The sequence below is a fragment of the Sinocyclocheilus grahami genome, unplaced genomic scaffold (genome assembly GCF_001515645.1).
Source record: "Sinocyclocheilus grahami isolate Dianchi unplaced genomic scaffold, SAMN03320097.WGS_v1.1 scaffold355.1, whole genome shotgun sequence".
Taxonomy (NCBI): Eukaryota; Metazoa; Chordata; class Actinopteri; order Cypriniformes; family Cyprinidae; genus Sinocyclocheilus; species Sinocyclocheilus grahami.
Genome location: NW_015505534.1, coordinates 1,138,299 through 1,159,872, shown reverse-complemented (window position 1 = coordinate 1,159,872; position 21,574 = coordinate 1,138,299). Strand labels below are relative to the sequence as shown.

The 21,574-nt window shown below is 37.9% G+C and overlaps 1 protein-coding gene across 1 annotated transcript; it reads right to left on the bottom strand.

Moving 5' to 3' along the window:
• Window positions 1-273: 273 nt before the first annotated feature.
• Window positions 274-17,240, bottom strand: LOC107548775 (AT-hook-containing transcription factor-like; the record flags this gene model as incomplete). The annotated part of the gene is given in 21 exon segments (XM_016229581.1): window positions 274-826; window positions 1,561-1,711; window positions 1,834-1,925; window positions 2,013-2,112; window positions 2,207-2,332; window positions 3,580-3,685; window positions 3,687-3,714; window positions 3,824-3,973; window positions 6,337-6,478; window positions 7,235-7,403; window positions 7,405-7,528; window positions 7,863-7,966; window positions 8,107-8,353; window positions 9,333-9,500; window positions 9,581-9,726; window positions 13,073-13,143; window positions 14,089-14,396; window positions 14,770-14,851; window positions 14,854-15,535; window positions 16,446-16,528; window positions 17,087-17,240. Coding segments are annotated over 21 exon segments (3,498 nt in total), but the record flags the coding sequence as incomplete, so codon positions are not given.
• Between the last annotated feature and the right edge of the window lie 4,334 nt (window positions 17,241-21,574).

The window sequence follows — 21,574 nt, the reverse complement described above, 5'->3', positions numbered from 1 at the left end:
CAAAATAATTAGTTCGTTTAAATTTACAAAGCATTACTAAAATGACATTTACCTCAGAAAGCTATATATATTGTAACAATACTGCATAATCTGTAAAAACGTATGCTAATAACTATCCCATTATTGTTTCCACAAAGTGAAATGCACGCTGGTATTTTCACACTGACCTCAATACTGCTACAAACTCTTGTGGGACTCGTTGCACTGTATACACACCACTCAATGATGCATAAATCTTAAGTGTGGCCTAAGATTCCAAATATTTTTTGGGGTCACTGCATATACAAACCTGGAATGTTTAAGCTGCCATAATGCAGCTATTAATCTCTAAAAGTAGCTGTTCACCTAAAACATTTCACACTTTCCATCATTTCCCGCTGAAGTGTTACATGTCTTACATTATCGGTCACATCGCTATGAGAAAATTAGTTGTTTTCGTAAACTAATAATAATGAACAAATGTGACTTTCTTCACAGCTCAGCAGTAGAAAAGTATAATTCCTCATTTAAAGTGACTTTGGATAAAAGCATCTGCTAAAAGAACAAATGCAAACGCTGGTGTCAGTAGGTGCAGGATGTAGTGAGGAAGCTAGTGCTGTGTAGTCCTGAGGCCTGAGAGTGAGCCATGCGATGTGAGACCTCTCTCATGTTTCTAGCTGCCGTGATGGTGCGGGTCAGAGAGCTGTTTAGAGAGCACTGCTGATGGTCCAAAGAGAGAGAGCGTCTACGATGACCTCTGACCCCTGGCCTCGCATCTCTGACAGGACTGACTGAGATGTTAAAGGGCTGTGAGTAGGCCTGTGTCATCACAGGGCTGGAGAAGTAACTGCAGGAAAAGGACAGAATGATTAATCTGTTGTGGACAGTTACACCAGAGGAGTTAGTTGTATGTTACTTAAAACTATTATATAAATAATATTATATGATACTGCTAAAAATATCATGGGTAGTAAGATAAAAAAATAAAAAAAAACTTTTATTCAGCAAGACAGTAAAGTGATAGTAAAAAACTATTTTACAAAAGTTTTCCATTTCAAATAATGTTATTAAATTCTATAATAATAAACTATTAAATAAAAATGTTATTAAATAATAACAATAATAATATACAGTAGGGTTCAAATGTCTTACTTTTTTCCCCATCAACAAATTATATTATCAACACAAGTAAAAAAAATCAATTCAAAGCTTGAATTTCAGAATTATTTGGATCATGAATCAGAATTATTTGAAATCTGACATTTTATTTTAATTTGTCACCTAAAAATAGTTCATTATATTCGAATTATTTCTTCATTTTACGTCATAATGCTTCTGGTTTTGCAATTTTTGAAATCGTAAAACTTTGCTTCCCTCCAGGATTAAATTCGATTTTGAATCTCAGATTTCCACAGAGGTCTCAGACGAGTTTTAATCAAGCCTGCAAAACTCATCGACTGACAGGAAGTTGAGAGGAAGTTGTTCTCATGCATTTTTAGAGTCTGATTCATTGATCAAAGCAGTTGCAGAGGAAGAAGCAAGTAAATTAAGCTAATGGCCACTTTATCCTGAGGTACTCACAGAGTTGAAGGATAGACAGGAACATATGGGACAACTGGAACACCTCCCAGGACTGTGGGGGGAGGAGTCACATTTACACCTCCTTTGTTCCTCTGTAAGGAGGATCTCATTGGATGACTCCCACTGGGGGTCGAGACTGGCATCTGATTGGCTAAATAAACACACATTTGATAGTCAACATGATTCTTGGTGATACAAGTTGTATTAGGCAAATACTTCACATCTTCAGGACGAACTATAAAAAACTAGTTTATAGATAATGATTTATCAAACCTGGTTGAGAGGCTCTTTGATTGGCTTGTAATGCATCACACAATGGGCAGTGGTTGCAGGAAGGCTGTGTGAGATGTGGAGAGCTCCTACTCCTTTTATTAATAGTGTAAAGGACAGGAGGATAGTTCATGAAATTGTAAGTTCAGTAAACTTTAGCCCCCATTATCATGATAAGATGCTTACGTGTCAAAGTACCAGTGCGGTCTGATATGCAATATGGGCAGGCAGTTTCTGGCCCTCGGCTTGATTCGGTTTCATCACTATTGTTGGATCTGTCTGCTGATGTTCAATTAAAATGACCACAATTTGTTCTTGAACATCATACCAAAACCTGGTCATGTCATGTTGAGTTACAACAAAGATCTTTTCTTACAGGTACTGTCCTCTTTGTGATGTACAAATCCTCTGGTTTGTCTTCTTCCTCTTGATGTCATTGGTACCAGGACATGTCTGAATGTTGATGGTCGTGGCTCAGACTGGACTAGCTCAAAATCAGTTGCTGAAGGGTTAACAAAAGCATGGTGAAAAAGTAATTTAATATCTCTATCAGAGCTTAACAGATTCAAATAACCAATATGACATCCAAGCGTTTTGTCATTTAGGACCATTAAAGGGGTCATATGACGTTGCTAAAAAGAACATTATTTTGTGTATTTGGTGTAATGCAATGTGTTTATGCGGTTTAAGGTTAAAAAACACATTATTTTCCACATACTGTACATTATTGTTTCTCCTCTATGCCCCGCCTTTCTGAAACGTTCGATTTTTACAAAGCTTATCGGTCTGAAAAGCGAGGTGTGCTCTGATTGGCCAGCTGTCCAGTGCGTTGTGATTGGCCGAATACCTAAAGTGTGTGACGGAAATGTTATGCCCCTTAACATACTGTGATGCCGTCTCCCGGCGCGACGAGACAAAACCAGTAAACCCCATTATAAACGAGGCATTTGTTACTGATTATAATGACTTTTTACGCGTTGCATTGCGTATCGCGCTGCGTAAACATAAAACCATGTCTGCATTTGTGATTGGAGCAACGACAAACAACAAGCGCTACTCTACACTACTCTAAACTCGCGTTTGAATCATCAGTGGCAAATTCTTTAAATATAAAAACTTACTTACAGGCTGTGAGTCAGAAGCAACAGACTGTCCTTGCTAAGTTATAATTGCCCCACTTTATAGAAACAGGCACCGGCATTATAGGCTACTCTACCAGGATCAGGAAACAGTCCTCCATAAAATGCGCGGCACACTTCTGAATATTTAGGTTGAACTGTTCCGGAATAGTGTTGTAAATACAACTTAACCACTGATTTCTAGTTGTGTCCTCTTTTGGAAGGCCAAACAAAGTAGTTTCGCTTTCACAATGAAACACACAGCGCCTTCACGACATGGCGGTGGCGGCAACAATACTACAGCGAGAATCAAAGTTGCGCCTTCTTTCTTTGCATGAACATTTGGGCGGCGTTATGCAAATCTTCCCACATCGTGACGTAGACATGTGGGGGCGTGTTAGAACGAGCCATTTTAGGTAGGCGTGGTTGACTCTTAACTTTTATAAAGAATATCTCTTTGGATTTGAGACTTTAGTCTTTGCAACTTTACAGATCTTCTTTATGCACCAAGAGCTTGTAACACTCCAAAGAGAAAGGAAAAATTGAAATCGCATCATATGACCCCTTTAAGAAAATCTCTTTGCATTCAAATGTATTCTACTTTGAAAAATGTACATGTAGCTAAACGCACTCAGATCAGTTTGAGGCCGATGTCGACGTAAAGACGCTGATCTTTGCCTCAGAGTGGGTCTTAGTGAGTTTCCTCTCTCTTGTTCTCCATTCCTCCCTCTCTCTCTCTGTCTGCCGCCTTCTCCTGTCTGAAGACCTAATAAATAAGGAACATCATAAAATCACTTTATAAATTAAAAGTTTTAGCTAACATATATAATATTGGCCAGTCTAAGATCAAAATGGCAACAATAGATTTCAGGGACCTTGCGGTCCTTGGGAATGCCTGATCCCTGGTATCTTCCGTGGCAGAAGCGGGCACTCTAACAAGACTGGCAGGTTTGGAGAGTCTTAGATTTCCCTCTAGTCTCTCCTTCAGTCGGTTCACTTCTCGCTGTAGAGATTGAAGAGCCTCTCTGAAGCAAATAAACAACACATAAAAAGCATTTTTTGTAGTCTGAAGAACACGATGGGTTGTTTATACATCAGGTTTAAAAAACAACAACAACAGTGCATGTGCTTCTCAACCATTCTTTATTTTAAAAATAAATACGGATAATTTTTCAAACAAGAATGCATTAAAATCGATCAAGTGACAAAGATATTTATAATGTTACTTATTATTTAAATTTCTGTCAAAGAATCATGATAAAAGTATCAGTTTCCACAAAAATGTTAAGCAGCTCAACTGTTTTAAATTTTGATAATAATAAGAAGAAACATTTCTTGAGCACCAAATGATTTCTGAAGGATCATGTGACACTTAAAACAGTAATGGCTACTGAAAATTCACATTTGCGAACACAGGAATAAATTACAATGATCGATTTAAAAATGGAAAATTAAAAAACAAAACAAAAACAAAAAAGCATAAAAGACCACAGAGCATGTCAAATGTTTTCTTATACAAACAATTTGAAGTTAGCACGCCAAGACACCTCTTCAAAAGTCATGTTTTGCTTCTCTGTTAGAGTTAAGATCAAAACAGGGTTTAGAAATAACCATTCCAGTGTGGACCAAAAAGAGAGTTACACAGGCACTGCCAGAAGAGGTGGGCGTGAGGATGTGGGTAGGTGAATATTTCAAATACACACAGGGTTACTGTTTTATTAATAGCTAATGGTGATTAATGCTGGTTTCTTGATGAGGAGCTGAATACATACCAGCGCACTCTTCAGCTAGTCTATTTGAGAGACAAACTCCTGCTGAATCACAGAAAGGAAAGAATGAAAATTAAATCTAATTATCCAGATGGAACTCTGGCTGTCACGAAGTAAAAAATGATTTCATAGAGACCACTTAATACCACTGGAGTTTTTCCCAGAACCCCTTTACAGTAGAGCCCTGGCTCAAAAGAGCAGCCATAAATCTCTGCTTGTTTGTGCTGCAGTGGCCATGTCAGCCTTTAAGAAACTCACTGGTGATTTGTTAGCTGAACGGAACTTTGGGCTTGGAGGTGGTCACCGTGGTGATAAGGCACATGGAGGGAAGGGCTTCTGTGAGAGCGGATCTGATGGTTGGCTGGATGTGGATATTGGCCATCCTGTGCTTTTTCATCCCCTGATAAGAAACAAAATGAGGAAAGATAATGATACTGTCGTGAACGTGCGTCCAAAGTGACAACAATATCTTAATTTGTGTTCCGAAGATGAACGAAGGTCTTACGGGTTTGGAACAACACGAGGGTGAGTAATTAATGACAGAATTTTCATTTTTGGGTGAACTATCCCTTTAATGTGCCTATCTGGAAGTCAGTTCCAATTAGATTTTTATTTATGTTTGCTTTTTTTTTATCATACATCATGAGATGGGTTGTTTATACATCAGGTTTAAAAAACAACAACAACAGTGCATGTGCTTCTCAACAGGGTATTTTAAACATGGCTTAATACACTACCATTCTTTTTATAAATACGGATAATTTTTCAAACAAGAATGCATTAAAATCGATCAAGTGACAAAGATATTTATAATGTTACTTATTATTTCAATTTCTGTCAAAGAATCATGATAAAAGTATCAGTTTCCACAAAAATGTTAAGCAGCTCAACTGTTTTAAATTTTGATAATAATAAGAAGAAACATTTCTTGAGCACCAAATGATTTCTGAAGGATCATGTGACACTTAAAACAGTAATGGCTACTGAAAATTCACATTTGCGAACACAGGAATAAATTACAATGATCGATTTAAAAATGGAAAATTAAAAAACAAAACAAAAAAAAAAAGCATAAAAGACCACAGAGCATGTCAAATGTTTTCTTATACAAACAATTTGAAGTTAGCACGCCAAGACACCTCTTCAAAAGTCATGTTTTGCTTCTCTGTTAGAGTTAAGATCAAAACAGGGTTTAGAAATAACCATTCCAGTGTGGACCAAAAAGAGAGTTACACAGGCACTGCCAGAAGAGGTGGGCGTGAGGATGTGGGTAGGTGAATATTTCAAATACACACAGGGTTACTGTTTTATTAATAGCTAATGGTGATTAATGCTGGTTTCTTGATGAGGAGCTGAATACATACCAGCGCACTCTTCAGCTAGTCTATTTGAGAGACAAACTCCTGCTGAATCACAGAAAGGAAAGAATGAAAATTAAATCTAATTATCCAGATGGAACTCTGGCTGTCACGAAGTAAAAAATGATTTCATAGAGACCACTTAATACCACTGGAGTTTTTCCCAGAACCCCTTTACAGTAGAGCCCTGGCTCAAAAGAGCAGCCATAAATCTCTGCTTGTTTGTGCTGCAGTGGCCATGTCAGCCTTTCAGAAACTCACTGGTGATTTGTTAGCTGAACGGAACTTTGGGCTTGGAGGTGGTCACCGTGGTGATAAGGCACATGGAGGGAAGGGCTTCTGTGAGAGCGGATCTGATGGTTGGCTGGATGTGGATATTGGCCATCCTGTGCTTTTTCATCCCCTGATAAGAAACAAAATGAGGAAAGATAAATAGTCATATCAGCATTATTCAAGAAAATTTATATTTTTATGGTTGGTTGACATTTTATCGGCATGCCAGCTTCCTTGGCTTTTTTTTATGCCAAGTAACCATAAATACCATGAAATACTATGAAAGAGCAATCTAAAAATCCTTTTCTTTTGGTAAAAACTCAAATGATTCACGGTTGAATTTTCAAAAGCATTCTTCACAAGCATTTAATTTATGTTAACTATATATATATATATATACACACATACATATACTGTATATATATATATATATATATATAGACAATAGAACATAAATTAATATTAACATCAATTAACCTGGATTAATGTTGTATAAAACTATACATTTAAAAAACAAATTAACTAATGTTGATATATTTCCAATTTTATGTATTATTTTTATTATTGCTGCTCTTATTTTAGGTTAATGTTAATTTATATACTATTGTTAATTAACATTAACAATTAATTAAGTAATGTTAATTTATCAAGCCTGAAATGTTGACATTTTTTTGCATTGTATATTAAGAAATTACCATAAGATTAATAAACGCTGTAAAGTGTGTGAAATGTTCTTTATTTAGTTCACGATACATTAACTCATGATTGGATGAACTATTGATTACAAATTGAATCTTATTATAAGATTTTGCCAATTATTATTGTGTCTTCTGTATGCAATTTTTTTTACATGCTTTTTTGTGTGAAATGTCAAATCTACACCCACCCTGATCACTCCCATGCTCTGATTGGCTGGTCAGGCTGCTCGGCCAGGGCAGGAGGGTGCTACTGGGCCAATGAATGGGGGATACTGAGGGAGAAAGGCTGGAAGAAGAACACCCTTCCTCCCCACCTCTCCTCCTAACAGGACCCGTGCATCCTTTAGACTTGATGTGTTCTCCTGGGGGTATTTGAAGAGGGTTGTGAATGAGAGGGGGAGACCGCAAAAGGCTGTCTAGAAGGAGGAGCAGACTCTGGTCTTTCTGTGTTCTTTGTGTGTGGGCCAGACGGCCTGATGGAACTGGAGAAAACATCAGAAAGAGAAAAATATAAAAATTATACATTTCCTAGGATAGCAAAAACAGTCAACAAGATTTTCATATTTTCTGAATAAAATTTGAGTGCTTTTTCGCCCATTTTATCATCTAAGTGTCATACTTGAAAAGTAAAACACACCTCTCCTCTATAAACCAAAAGATTTGAGGTATCATGGATGTCCATAGCACAAATGGTGCAGGATGATTCCCTAACCCTACTTATGAGCAGAAACACCACTAATGCATTATAGTTCAGTTTTTATTTTTATTTTTTAAATTACAGGTCGAAGTGCTGTATACAGTGAAGGTGCTTCATACCTTGCCACTGTCCTCTGCTGGAGAGGACTGTGTACAGCAGGAGTGAGCTGACTGCTCTCAGAGCCCATAAAGCCACTGTCTGTCTCTGGAGACTTGACCCCATCCTACAGACTTACAAATACACGTAAGAGCTCTACTTAAATAATATCAAAATTCTATTACTCATGCACATTAAGAAATAAATTGTGATATGATATATATGATATATAGTGTTGTTCATCACAAATAAAGTATAGTCACTGACTAGAGGGGATGCTCCGATAGTCTTGGCCTTAGCGTTTAAGCCCATAGTTCTGGGTTCTGTGCTCTCTGCTAGGCTGGTCAGGCTACTGCTTTGAGTTTTCCTGTTTCCTGACGCTTTCCTTTCCCTGCCCAGTTGCCCTGGCAACACCGAGGAGTGGCAAAGAGCCTCTGGGTGAGTTTCCATAGAGTCACACACCTGTGACCTGACAGATGGGCCGGAGGGAGGGACACAATCTGCTGCTGCCTGCCTAAAGAAAGAGAATGAAGAGATGAATGAGAGAGCAAACAGCCAACACAGGTGTTGATAATGGTGGAGTGGACTGAACTGCTGTTACCCTCAACTACCTTACAAAACCTGGTAACAACATACAGCTGCTGTTTAGATAACAAACACAGAAATATCATTATTGTGTCTGTGACAATAAACTTTTCATCACAGAATTACAATAATCTGGTAGAATGTCAGTAGGAACAGTGGTTTCTAAACAGTGTTATTATCATTAGCTAAAACTATTACATTCATTTAAATAATGAAATATTGTTTACAGCTTACTGGAGAAGATCAGGCACACACAAAGCTGAGCGAATCACTGGTACAACCCTTCCCACTCTCCAAGAACTGTACTCATCCAGAGTGAGTAAAAGGGCTGGCAAAATTATTCTGGACCCCTCACACCCAGGCCACTTCCTCTTTGAACTGTTGCTGTCAGAGCACTGAGCATCAGAACGGCTAGGCATAAGAACAGTTTCTTCCCTCAGGCAATCCATCTCATGAACAGTTAACTTGGCAATAAACGTGTAATACACAACATTATTTATACATTTATTTAACACGCATACTTCTTATTTACATTTCCTTGCATTTGTACGTAACATACCTGTACACACAAGTAACATCTATTGTCTTTTTTGTATACTGTGTATTTTTTTAAATATTTTTTGTATATTATTTTCTATTTTCTTATCCAATTTTTTATTCTTTTTATTTTCTGTGTCGTCTTGTCACTGTTATTCTGTGGAAGCTTCTGTGACCAAAACAAATGCCTCATACGTGTAAACATACCTGGCGATAAAGCTCTTTCTGATTCTGATAATATTCCTCTCTTCTCTGACATACTGCTAGCATACCTAATGTTCACTCAACCTATTCTTTACTGCCTAAAGTTACTGACCCCTTTGAGCTTCTAAAAATGTGAAAAGCTGATGTGAAACAGGCTCAGGACTCACTGCTGAACAGATTCCGTCGTCTCTTGCTCATTAACAGTCCTATGTTGTTGTCTGTTCATTAAGCTTGTATTCCCAGGCGGAGCAGAGACTCCAAAATCCAGCGAGTCATGGCTCTTTAAAGTCACAGTTGGGTCCAGCATCCCAGGGAGCTCTTTAAAACTCTGATAGCTGGGTATGAAAATAACAAGAGATCGAGCTTGACATGTAAAGCTGTTCATTCTCACACATGCTGGTCAAAGGTCACTCACCAGTCCATGAGCTTACAGAAGTCTTTCTCTACACGCTGGTGTTTGTCATAAAGGGGATGAAGAAGAAATGGGAGGATCTCCTCTTCCCCTCTGTCTGCATCACTCTCTCCGCTAATTGAACTAACCTCCATGCCAACACAAGCATAAATGCATGTTTATTGTTACATGGTGTACTCTACCATTATGTGAAAAAATGTATGTTTATATTATATTTATTATATTATCTCAGGTTTGGATCTGGACGATGATACAATAATTGGTGACGTCTGATCTTAAGTATCTCAACATATAGTGGGAAGAACATAACAAAGACTGTGTCGCCACCCATTATGTAGATGCTAAGACCATCAGAGAAATAAAGCCCTGTCTTGCCCGCCCACGTGACAGACCCTCAGATTTACTGCAGACTAGTGGCTGAACCACAAAGGAGCACAGAGGAGACTCACGTACAACAGGGCTCATGAAGCAGGCCATTTAATGATGCTTTCCACTGCTGGACTTACCGATAAGACAATGGATAGAGTAATACAATGAAAATACAATGTCAATAAGCTGATATCCATGCACCTTACCACACACACACATTCGTGACTTAGGTGTGAGGTAATGGGTTTGGTTGCTGTCTGAAACCTAATGGAGGCGAATGACTGAACCCTCTTGATAAGTCCCTGAGACACTAAATCATACTGAACATAACCTCAACATGACCTCTGAGTCTTTTGAATAGAACCACCCATTTATTCTGGACCCCTCACACCCAGGCCACTTCCTCTTTGAACTGTTGCTGTCAGAGCACTGAGCATCAGAACGGCTAGGCATAAGAACAGTTTCTTCCCTCAGGCAATCCATCTCATGAACAGTTAACTTGGCAATAAACGTGTAATACACAACATTATTTATACATTTATTTAACACGCATACTTCTTATTTACATTTCCTTGCATTTGTACGTAACATACCTGTACACACAAGTAACATCTATTGTCTTTTTTGTATACTGTGTATTTTTTTAAATATTTTTTGTATATTATTTTCTATTTTCTTATCCAATTTTTTATTCTTTTTATTTTCTGTGTCGTCTTGTCACTGTTATTCTGTGGAAGCTTCTGTGACCAAAACAAATGCCTCATACGTGTAAACATACCTGGCGATAAAGCTCTTTCTGATTCTGATAATATTCCTCTCTTCTCTGACATACTGCTAGCATACCTAATGTTCACTCAACCTATTCTTTACTGCCTAAAGTTACTGACCCCTTTGAGCTTCTAAAAATGTGAAAAGCTGATGTGAAACAGGCTCAGGACTCACTGCTGAACAGATTCCGTCGTCTCTTGCTCATTAACAGTCCTATGTTGTTGTCTGTTCATTAAGCTTGTATTCCCAGGCGGAGCAGAGACTCCAAAATCCAGCGAGTCATGGCTCTTTAAAGTCACAGTTGGGTCCAGCATCCCAGGGAGCTCTTTAAAACTCTGATAGCTGGGTATGAAAATAACAAGAGATCGAGCTTGACATGTAAAGCTGTTCATTCTCACACATGCTGGTCAAAGGTCACTCACCAGTCCATGAGCTTACAGAAGTCTTTCTCTACACGCTGGTGTTTGTCATAAAGGGGATGAAGAAGAAATGGGAGGATCTCCTCTTCCCCTCTGTCTGCATCACTCTCTCCGCTAATTGAACTAACCTCCATGCCAACACAAGCATAAATGCATGTTTATTGTTACATGGTGTACTCTACCATTATGTGAAAAAATGTATGTTTATATTATATTTATTATATTATCTCAGGTTTGGATCTGGACGATGATACAATAATTGGTGACGTCTGATCTTAAGTATCTCAAGTAATCTCAACATATAGTGGGAAGAACATAACAAAGACTGTGTCGCCACCCATTATGTAGATGCTAAGACCATCAGAGAAATAAAGCCCTGTCTTGCCCGCCCACGTGACAGACCCTCAGATTTACTGCAGACTAGTGGCTGAACCACAAAGGAGCACAGAGGAGACTCACGTACAACAGGGCTCATGAAGCAGGCCATTTAATGATGCTTTCCACTGCTGGACTTACCGATAAGACAATGGATAGAGTAATACAATGAAAATACAATGTCAATAAGCTGATATCCATGCACCTTACCACACACACACATTCGTGACTTAGGTGTGAGGTAATGGGTTTGGTTGCTGTCTGAAACCTAATGGAGGCGAATGACTGAACCCTCTTGATAAGTCCCTGAGACACTAAATCATACTGAACATAACCTCAACATGACCTCTGAGTCTTTTGAATAGAACCACCCATTTTCCAACACAATCATTATTATTACAAGACCAATACCAGAAGCAGATCATCAGATCTCAATTAGCAGTCTTACCAGCCTATACATAAAATTTTCACATAGGGGATCCCATAATTTGTAAATGACTTGACCCCTACCCTACATCAAACAAATATGATATATTTCTGTCTGAATTTTAAGTGATTGGAAAGGCCATTTCCATTTTTACAGTTTTGTAATTTATCACCCACACCTATTCCCAGAAACCACAACTAAGTCAATAAGGGATTAAAGTGAATGAACCCGGTCTATCTCAAGCTGTTGTGTCTGTTAAAGCAGAGGCAGATGGCCAGGGCATGTGGCTGAAGAACTTAATGAGCATTAGAGAAAATGCAGCTGGAGATGCTAAACCGCACAGAGAAAGAGCCTAAAATTAGCTACATTAAATAATTACCAACATTGCTCTTTTAATTTAGTTATGTAACAGTAAAACTAGACATGACATGACATCCTGTTTTAATCCTGTTGATGGCTCAGGTCTAGATTTGTTTCAGGTCACTTTGTCACTTCACACTGTTATTTATTAGCTGTTTTCTACACTGAGGCAATGTATGACCGTATCAGACAAATAAGCAGAGCTCGTTTCATCAAAACAAATGATAATGATAATGCCAATTAGGCTGTGCATCAATTTAAGTATTTAATCAATTAAAAAATATAATTGCATGTTTTTTCATATATAATTTGTGCATTAACTGTGCAAAAACAAAGTACTTATCTGCGTACATTTGTGTTCATATACAAGTATGCAGATAATATGACTTGTACAAGTAATGCTTTTGTATGTACACTGCTTATTGTCTCAGTTTGTATATTTGTTTGCTAGCATTTCTCTAAAATGGTTTGTGTCGTCTGAGGTAAGGAAAAACATCACAATCAGAGAGAGCCCGCAGTTTGAGAATGAGCCTGTGCTTGAATACGATGGTGCTGTTAAACTGAGGGCTGTGATTATGGTGGTCACAAAAGAGATTCTGCATTTATATTGTGTTGACTCAGCCTGAGGAGTCTAAAAATAGCTCTCGCCGACATCAGAGCACACGCAGAAAGGAGACAGGCCTGCTGATACGAGGGCGAGTATGGCACTGAATTCACGTCAACCTTCAGATGAAGGGAAAAAAGCATAAAACCATAAACACAGTCTGTAAAGCCAACCTTTGCTTCAAGGCGAAGTCGGTCGATAGTATTTTCAGCTTCTGCATACTTGGCAAGCAGCCTGTTATAATCTTCATGTGAGAATAAGAGAGAGAGGAAAAAATAAAAGACATAGATAAAGAAACATTACAGATGGCTTCATCTTTCACTGAATTCAATGATGAAGAGCCTTTAACTGAAAAATGAGTGTTTACTATTGTCATTTTGCATTATTGACACACTATTTTCCTAATTAATGCGGTTCAGTTGCTTTGACACAATCTGTATTGTTAAAAGCACTATATAAATAAAGGTGACTTGACTTGACTTTACTTTTAGCCTGTTGGATAGATCAGCATTATTTTGAGTATCATTATGTTTGTAATGCTACACTTTTTACATAAAAAAAAAAAATTGTCAAAACATAGTGAAGAACTAGTGCATACTGCAAAGGGACACTTAAGTTTCACTTAAACTTCCCTCTCTAATGTGAACAGGAAGCAGTACGAATATCAACCAGGATTTAAACATCTCGGACTACTTTTACATAAAACTGCAAATATGTATAATATTTAGAATATTACTGTTTAAAATGTTTATTGTTGCATACTGAATATGATTTGATTTACTTACACAGTATACACTCTGTTCAAATGTTTGGGGTTAGTATGATTTTTTAAAAGAAATTACTAAGCAGGAAAATTACATATTAAGCAGGAACCACTCAGCATATCAGAATGATTTCTGAAGGATCATGTGACACTGAAGACTGGAGCAATGGCTGCTGGATATTCAACTTTGACATCATAGAAATAAATTACATTACAAAAAATATTAAAATAGAAAACAGTTATTATAAAATAGACAGTTATTTTAAATTGTAATAACATTACAAGTCTTGGTGAGCATAAGATACTTTCAAAAACATTAAAAAAAAAATCTTACCGACTGTATACTATGGAGTAAATAGTATACTAGTATTTCACTTCATGTTCATGCACATAATACATTTCAGTGCTTCCTGATTCACTCTTTACATACCTGTAGCTGCTGCATCAGTGTGCTGGCCTGCTGGGGGCAGCAGAACTCCTCTGGTACTGTGCGGTGTGGACGCTTGTGGGTCCCACTGGTGGAGGGACTTCCTGGAGACCCATCAGAGCTGCTCAAAAGGACCTCCCTCACGATCTCAGCAGGGGACTTGAACACTACAGGAAGATCCAGGTGTGAAGTTCGATCATGAGGAGGTTGACGGCTTTTAGGAGGTTTGTATCCACTCTTTTTCGGGAAACATACCCTCGGCTCCACTTTGGATAAATCAGGTAAGGGGTGATTTAGCTGTCCTTTCCTAAGAAAACATATACAGCAATAATCAGTTCAAAAATAATGCTAAATTCAAAGTATGGACTAATCACATTATGGTTCTGTTGTTTTAAATTCTGGAAATATAATCTTAAAGCAGTACAACAAATTACATTTTCAAAATGTATTTCATTTAAATTAAGGAATAAATATTTCATATACGTACATATAGTTTTAATTCACTTTTAATATTATTCATTCTTTTTAATATAATTTTTTGCAGAGAAATGTATATATTATATACTGATAAAAAAATATTCTATTTAGGGGCAACTCTAACAAATTATGGGTCAAATGATTGCATCAAAAAAAAAGAGTCTTAAATCACATTATGAATTTGTGTCTATTTTTTATCTCACCTGATGTCATCTGGATCAGTGTGAGAGGTTTTGAAGGTTCTGTGGTTCTTTATTGCTGAAGACCGGTGAGGTGTAGGAGGTATGAACGCTCCGAGGGGGAGACGCTTGCTTTAGAAATGCACTGTGCTGGAATGGAAACCTGATCGTCACAGGAAGCTGGGTTTGTTTTTCTAGGAGTGGGCGTTGGAGGCTGCAGATTGTGGTTAGGACTGTGTAGCCCTACTTTTTCTCCACTTGTACCATCTTGGTGTGTTTTTCCAAGTCTGATTTTTATTACAGGGCTTCTGGCTGAAGTTTGAGGTGTGACCTTTGGTTTAATCTCCTCCCCTTTTGATCTAACCGAGTGGTACGTTTTAGGGGTGCTAAGAGATGACTTTGCCCTAATGCCTGGCGCTGGAAATGTTTCAGCATCAATCCCACTGTTATTCATCAGTTCCCCTGAGGACAAATGGGGAAACCTGATGGGATTACAAGTGTTTCTAGAGATACGATGTGAGACTGGAAGAAGTTGTCCATTGGTTTCCTCAACTTCCTCACAATCACTTTGCTCAGAATGCTCTGGGATTCCTGAAATTTGAATATTTTGGGGGATCTCACTGTAATCACAGCTCTTTACACTTTCAAACATAGATGCCATCTCTTTTGTGACAGATAATGTTTGATCCATGAATCTCTGAGCATCTTCACATGTGTCCTTCTCTTCTGTTTCCTCATCGGTCATGTCTAGCACTGTGTCTCTCTGTGCGAAAGAGTTTAATTTGTGCCTGTGAATTGTTGGGCTCCTTGTACCATCCTCATCTATTATATTTAGGGGCAACTCTAACAAATTATGGGTCAAATGATTGCATCAAAAAAAAAAAGTCTTAAATCACATTATGAATTTGTGTCTATTTTTTATCTCACCTGATGTCATCTGGATCAGTGTGAGAGGTTTTGAAGGTTCTGTGGTTCTTTATTGCTGAAGACCGGTGAGGTGTAGGAGGTATGAACGCTCCGAGGGGGAGACGCTTGCTTTAGAAATGCACTGTGCTGGAATGGAAACCTGATCGTCACAGGAAGCTGGGTTTGTTTTTCTAGGAGTGGGCGTTGGAGGCTGCAGATTGTGGTTAGGACTGTGTAGCCCTACTTTTTCTCCACTTGTACCATCTTGGTGTGTTTTTCCAAGTCTGATTTTTATTACAGGGCTTCTGGCTGAAGTTTGAGGTGTGACCTTTGGTTTAATCTCCTCCCCTTTTGATCTAACCGTGTGGTACGTTTTAGGGGTGCTAAGAGATGACTTTGGCCTAATGCCTGGCGCTGGAAATGTTTCAGCATCAATCCCACTGTTATTCATCAGTTCCCCTGAGGACAAATGGGGAAACCTGATGGGATTACAAGTGTTTCTAGAGATACGATGTGAGACTGGAAGAAGTTGTCCAATTGGTTTCCTCAACTTCCTCACAATCACTTTACTCAGAATGCTCTGGGATTTCTGAAATTGGAATATTTTGGGGGATCTCACTGTAATCACAGCTCTTTACACTTTCAAACATAGATGCCATCTCTTTTGTGACAGATAATGTTTGATCCATGAATCTCTGAGCATCTTCACATGTGTCCTTCTCTTCTGTTTCCTCATCGGTCATGTCTAGCACTGTGTCTCTCTGTGCGAAAGAGTTTAATTTGTGCCTGTGAATTGTTGGGCTCCTTGTACCATCCTCATCATCAGTCCAATCCTCCAACAAAACACTTCGGCCATCATCTGTTTTGTGTTCTTCCTCTAAAAACGAGAGAATGTGAATCTTTTAGACCACATGGACTATTTTTATGATACTTACACTACCATTCAAAAGTTTGGGGTCGTGAAGATATTTGAAAGAAGTCTTTTATGGTCACCAAGGCTGCATTTACTTGATCGACAATACAGCAATAATGATAATATTGTGAAATATTAGTACAATTGTACTAAACAAGTACAAGCTGAATTTTCAGCAGCTATTACTCCAGTCTTACGTGTTACCTGATCCTTCAGAAATCATTCTAACATATTGATTTTGATGGTTGATATTTTTGTGGAAACCATGATTCATTAAAGTTAAGTTGAGAAAGTTAAAAACACACATTTATTTGAAATAGAATATGTTGTAACGATGTAAAAGCATTTACGGTCACTTATGACCAATTTAATGCATCCTCGCTGAATACTGATTCCAAACTTTTGAACAGCAGTATATCTATGGATGAATAATGCTTTTATACAAAATTAAAATCCCTTTATTACACTGTTACTATGAAGTAGCTTTAAGCTTTTAAACTCAGCTGGATGTGAGATCCTTATGCAGAGATGGAGAGCGGCAGTCATCTCCAGTGGCCTGAGAGAGTGGCTCAGAGTCCAGCAGCTCACTCAGGTGACAGCTTATCTCCTCTAGTGCAGGTGGTGGCCCATGCTCAGGCTCAGGGGTCTTCACATCCCACAACGTGTGCAGTGCATTTTATGGAGGACTGTTCCCTGATTCTGGTAGAGTAGACTACAATGCCGGCTGTTCTGACTCACAGACTGTAGTACGTTTTTTATATTTAAAGAATTTGCCACTGATGATTCAAACACGAGTTTTGAGCAGTGTAGAGTAGCACTTGTTGTTTAACCTTAAACCACATAAACATTTCATTACACCAAATACACAAAATAATGTTATTTTTAGCAACATCATATGACCCCTTTAATCCAAAAAATGCACTTGACCTGAAGGTGCACTTGACTTGACTTTTTTGTTTACTTTCATATTAAACAATAAGTAAACACCAGTCTGGGGGGTGAATGGTGTGTAGTAGTTGTTTCATCTACTACAACCCACAACCTTCACAGAGCCCTTGGTCGCCAATGGTGACCACACAACAACAATCTCTGCCGTGCCCTGCCGTCCACAGGCATCAAAGGATCATTCTCAGAATAGCCAATCAGCATTCAGAACACTGCTTCATGGCAAAGATGAATAGCTGTGAAAGAACTTTCATTTGAACTTTCAAATGAAAAGCCCCTTATAAAAGAAAACACTGTTCCATTTTTCATTTTTTTAAACTAAATTTGGTTTACAGGCCTTAAATTGTGTCACTGCCACATCCAGAGCTGTGCATACACTCTTAAAAATAAAGGTGCTTCAAAAGGTTCTTCAAGCGATGCCATAGAAGAACCATTTTTGGTTCCGTGGTGAGCTCAGCCAAAAGCAAGCAACATGTATTCTATATATAGACAATTCCCTGTTACTGTACTTAATAGCCTACATAACCGTGCCCCCACACACACAGATAGAGCTGAACAGATTAATAAAATGAACAGTGAGTCCTAAAGCTCCTTAAGGGCCAAGAAGATCCACGGGGTCTGAGGAAGAATATTTGTGTTGTAATCATTTTTAAAATCAAAACAAGTGCGTTGGGTCTAATCTAGTCATATTCTAAAAAATTTAAAGTGACCCTGAAAAGACAAGCACACACCTTCTTGAAGTTTCTTTATAAACTACAAGAATGCATATCTCATGTCGTCACGTTCTGTGTGTAGCAGACCCACTTGTGTGGATGTAACTTTTGCTTGTTGCAACTAACAATTCCAGAGAGACACACAAACCGTAGCAATCTGTCAGCATCCTCCGCCAGCGTGAACACAAGCATAGTCGCCGAGGGAGTCTGCTAATCTCCTGAGTGCAGTGCGTTCTGCAGCATACGTTAATTAAATGCTTGTCTAAATCTCCACCATCCATTCAGCGAGCCTGTGGTGAGCAGTGTTGGGGAAAGTTACTTTTAAAAGTAATGCATTACAATATTGTGTTACTCCATAAAAAAAGTAACTTATTTCACTTCATACTTATATATATAAGTACAAAGCGAAATGTGCCAGTTTACTGTGTTCTAGCGTGGAAATCTTTAACTTTGCTTGCAGGAAAATCCTAACACACTACAACAAAGACGTATAAATTAATTCATTATACAGCATTAAATCTAAGAACAGAGAGAGACGTTGATTTGAACTTTGAAGGCGGGGCTTCGCTGTCAAACACTGAATTGAAAGTTTTGATTGGCTCAACAGAGAAGAAGGCGGGTTAAAAAGACCCACACCATTCATATGTTCCAAATATCAATCTTTCTCTTTAATATCACTATGAAACTTTACTATGGAAGTTTATCTCTCTCTTTGAGATGTCCTTGTGTAGCTGTACACTGATAGAGCAACACGCTTATCGTTATAGTCATAAATCAACCCCCTTTAAAACAGTTGTTGTGATACCATTGTCAGCCACATTATGGCGCCATATAATGGCTTTTTAAAGCTGTAGCTGACTGTAGTGGAAATATTGCCACACATTTTAGCCATGTATGCCTGCACAGTATTCTTTGGAGTACAGGTGAATACGATTGTACAAGAATATGGTGCACATATTTCAAAGCACCATAGTATTACCACCCACTGGTTCCACAGGTTGTTCATATAGTGATTTTATTTATTCATACAATTCTTAAAAATATCAGGTTTTACATCAGTTTATTTTTTGACACTAACACATACTAGACAAAAAATATAGACCTGTATGCAAAATGAAGCCTGCAATCAATTATTTCCTCATATCCTGTGTTTTCCTCATCCAGCCATGAGCTATATATTGTTAATGAGGCTTTCTATTTGCATTGTACACCTCTAATGGTTTTCTCTGTGCTTTGACACCTAATGAATGAGAAACCACAAAATGCCTTCTGCTTGCAGATAACTAACCAGTCCAGATAATCATGTGTTTGTTTGTGTATGAATCGGTTTGATCAAATGGGTTTCAAGGCATGCTAGGGGATTACTTCATATTTTAGTGAGACGTGAGGGTCTATTAATTTTACATTATCTTACTGATTATAGTTAATGAGATTTGTACCTGCCACAAAGCACCAGAAACTGGTGGGAGTTGAAGAATGGGAAGACAAAGGGGGAATTTTCTTTTTTCCTGCAGTTTGTCTTTATTGGAAAATAAATACACACTTTCTGTATAAATACCGTAGCTGTGTAGTCTTCTCTTTAAACTGTACAAGAGGCAGACAGAGAGAGGAACAAAGGCAGCGGGTTGTTGAGGTAAAACAATTGGAATGAAATAAGACAATAAAAACGAATAAATACACGATTCTGGAAAAGTACTGTGCAGCGATGTTTCAGCATATGTGCTGATGTTCAAAGGAATTATTTTGAATGCAGGTCAAGTAGGAGAGCTCAAGCAGAAATTTTGACTGTCATTCAAATGCTGTCAGTCACAACACCAGCAGATATCAACAGGATGAAGAGGCTCAGTCTTTATCTTCTTAACTGCCAATACTCATCACTTATGAAGTCATAAATGCTGTTTTGAAAGGTCATCCAGACCTGCATTTGGTACTCTCCACAAACACACTTCACTTTAGTGTTTCATGACTTTTTAGAAGCATTACCAGTATTAGATATGAAATATACCCATCATCAAATGGTAATTTTGCCTGTCCCACATCAGAGGTCATGACCTTCTTAACTGTATCCAACACAATTCATAATTTTATCAACGTTCTTTAACAATTTAACATCAAATAAGTAAATAATTCCTCAATTTTTATAAGTATAGTTGTAGGCCTATTCCCTGTATGCGTCAAACCCAACCCTGTTGTAGTTAATTTAATTCTATTAATAACATTTTGATCCACACTTGCATGACAGCTTAATTTCAGCTACATTTGCAACCCTGATAATTCTAGTATATTTGTTCCATTATTTTTTAACTTGATAAATTTGGTCTATTTTGATTTTGATTTAATATTTTTAATGGCCTTTTATTTTTTATATTTTCAGTTTTTATTTTAATTCAAGTTTTAAACTGTACATTTACATTTTCCAAATTTTGTTAACAAGGTTATAAAAACTACAAACCTCACTGAAAATGAACAGAAAATAAAACCGCTAGTCTGACCTAGGTTTGCAATCAACAAATAAGCAGCATTTCATTTTTTAGGACTTTCAGGACGAATCCTGAACATTCGATCTTGATTCTGTAAATGTGTTTGGGGACTTGTGAGTAATCGTATGTTTATGCATATTTGAAGGTCAGTACGGTCAGACATGCTTTGTTCTTTAATCTGTATTCCTGTCCACCAATGAAAACACAACAGCTCTGTGGCTCCACACGTGTGCTACAGAGAACTGATCTCCATTTGAAGAGCTGCATCGGTGGGTTGAGAGATGCTGGTGCAAAGACCCCTCTCTCTCCTCGGAAGCTTTTCATACTGATACCTTTGTGCATTCAGGACTTTGCCGTTAATGTTCTGCATCCATGGGACGAGCATCGAAGCAAAGAGTACATATCATTCTTAATGCTGTCTGTCAGGTGTTTGCGGAACTGAGATTTCAAGGGAGAAGATTTGACTGGATAAATGCTTTACTGCATTCAGATGACTGATGAAAGTACAAATACCCAACTGCAGGAAGTAAAAGAGACGAGGATAAAACAAATATGCAACAAAACAAACAAGTGATAAAATCGGAGCAGCAAATCCATTACATTCACAGCAAAAAAAATGTTTTCTTACACAGTATTTTGTCTTGTTTACTAGTACAAATATTTAAACAGATCATATGATGCGATTTTAATTTTTCCTTTCTCTTTGGAGTGTTACAAGCTCTTGGTGCATAAAGAAGATCTGTAAAGTTGCAAAAGACTAAAGTCTCAAATCCAAAGAGATATTCTTTATAAAAGTTAAGAGTCATACACGCCTACCTAAAACGGCTCGTTCTAACACGCCCCACATATCTACGTCACGATGTGGGAAGATT